This window comes from Meira miltonrushii, assembly GCF_003144205.1.
Source record: "Meira miltonrushii strain MCA 3882 unplaced genomic scaffold FA14scaffold_1, whole genome shotgun sequence".
Classification (NCBI taxonomy): Eukaryota; Fungi; Basidiomycota; class Exobasidiomycetes; order Exobasidiales; family Brachybasidiaceae; genus Meira; species Meira miltonrushii.
The window spans coordinates 2,478,168-2,479,834 of NW_020289943.1; the positions used below are offsets into that span (position 1 = coordinate 2,478,168).

Sequence of the window (1,667 nt, forward strand, 5' to 3'; positions counted from 1 at the left end):
GAAGAAGTCCGTCATCGTTGATTGATTTGAAGTGAGGTCGATCAAGCCGGTCAAAGTTTCTTCATTCATGATGTCTCTGCACTCGTATTCATCGGGCTCTTACAAGCAAGCACTGGCAGTCTCTAGAGAAGAAGAGACTCGTGCAGAAGGAGGAAGGGCAAAAGGTGGGGAAGAAGGTAGAAGCGCAAGACCTAACGCAAGATTCCATATAAGGTTCGTCAAGAGTCACCGGAGTAGTTCGTAAGATTCCATATAAGGTTCTTTAAGGGTCAGCGGAACAGTCGCAACAGAAGAAATGGTGCAAGTCTCAAAGCAAGATGCCACACAGAATTCATCAAGAGACTGCTCCGGATGCCACACAGAATTCGTCAAGGGTCACCGTAGCAATCTCATTAAGAGAAATGGTGCAAGACTCGACACAAGATGCCACACAGAATTCATCACAGAATGCCACACAGAATTCATCACAGAATCTGACACGGAATTCATCAAGAGACTGCTCTAGATGCCATACAGAGCTCAGTAGGAGTCAGCGTAGCAATCTCATTAAGAGAAATGGTGCAAGACTCAACACAAAATGCCACACAGAATTCATCAAGAGTCAGCAGAGCAGTCTCAACAGGAGAAATGGTACACTTGACATCAACAATTGTCTTTCTTCTGCCCTCTTTTTCCACGCTCCCACTTCACGCTTTTGACTGTATCTCCTAGTGACATCCGTTCAACTTTGCCGAAGAAGTTCATCTTTAAATCTTGGGTTTAAGTGAGATCGATCAAGTCGGGCAAAATTCTCTTCATTCGAGGATGACTCTTCACTCGCATTCACGGGACTCTTGCAAGCGATCACTGGCAGTCGAAGAAACATCGGTCTTAAGCGCAGACCTCTTCGGATATCAGAACAAATGCACTTTATCAAAGAAGCGTCCATCCTATACGACTCGTTAACGAGACGAGAGCAAGATGAGCCAGAACTTTTCGTTTCGCAATTCTCTAAATACCCTCCTCTAAACACTTAGAGGGTGATGATGGAGGAGTGAGGAGAGGGTGATGATTGCAAGATAGGAAGAGGATGATACTCACGGAGTAAGGAGAGGATGATGACGGTGAAATGAGGAGAGGATGATGACGGTGAAATGAGGAGAGGATGATGACGGCGGAGTAAGAAGTGACTGTTGGCGGGCTCTTCTCATCCGCATTCAAAAGGCGCCTCTCATTTAACCAGTATCATTCTCTTCTCGTTCAAGATCCACTTCACATTCAACCAGGATCACATATTTCCGCTCTCTCGTTATCACACAGCATTGATTAAAGCAATAAAATGCAAACGTTATCCCTATCGTTTCACAAGAAGAGGTCACGAGTAGAAACGCCCAAATTCAGCGAAATGAACCAAGATCTTCCTCTTTAGACCGGATAAAACCTTTCAAAGTTTATGCAAAGTCATCTCGTATATCGCTCAAGATCGGATTATGACGTGGCAATCGAATAAGTGGCATAAGAGAAGAAATGGTACACTACACTTGACGTCAGCATTTGTCTTTCCTTTGCCCTCCTTTTCATGCTTTCAGCTTACACTCTTTAGCTTGACATCTGTTCAACATTACCGAAGAAGTCCATCACTGGTTGATTCGGTCAAAGTTTCTTCATTCATAATGAATCTGTACTCG

General features: G+C 44.2%; 1 protein-coding gene across 1 annotated transcript; it reads left to right on the plus strand.

The window, feature by feature from the left end:
* Nucleotides 1-70: 70 nt before the first annotated feature.
* FA14DRAFT_176837 (uncharacterized protein) lies at nucleotides 71-1,016 on the plus strand (the record flags this gene model as incomplete). The annotated part of the gene is made up of 3 exons (XM_025500694.1): nucleotides 71-164; nucleotides 494-630; nucleotides 804-1,016. The coding sequence occupies 3 exons, from the start codon at nucleotides 71-73 to the stop codon at nucleotides 1,014-1,016; spliced, it is 444 nt and encodes a 147-aa protein (XP_025357849.1).
* Between the last annotated feature and the right edge of the window lie 651 nt (nucleotides 1,017-1,667).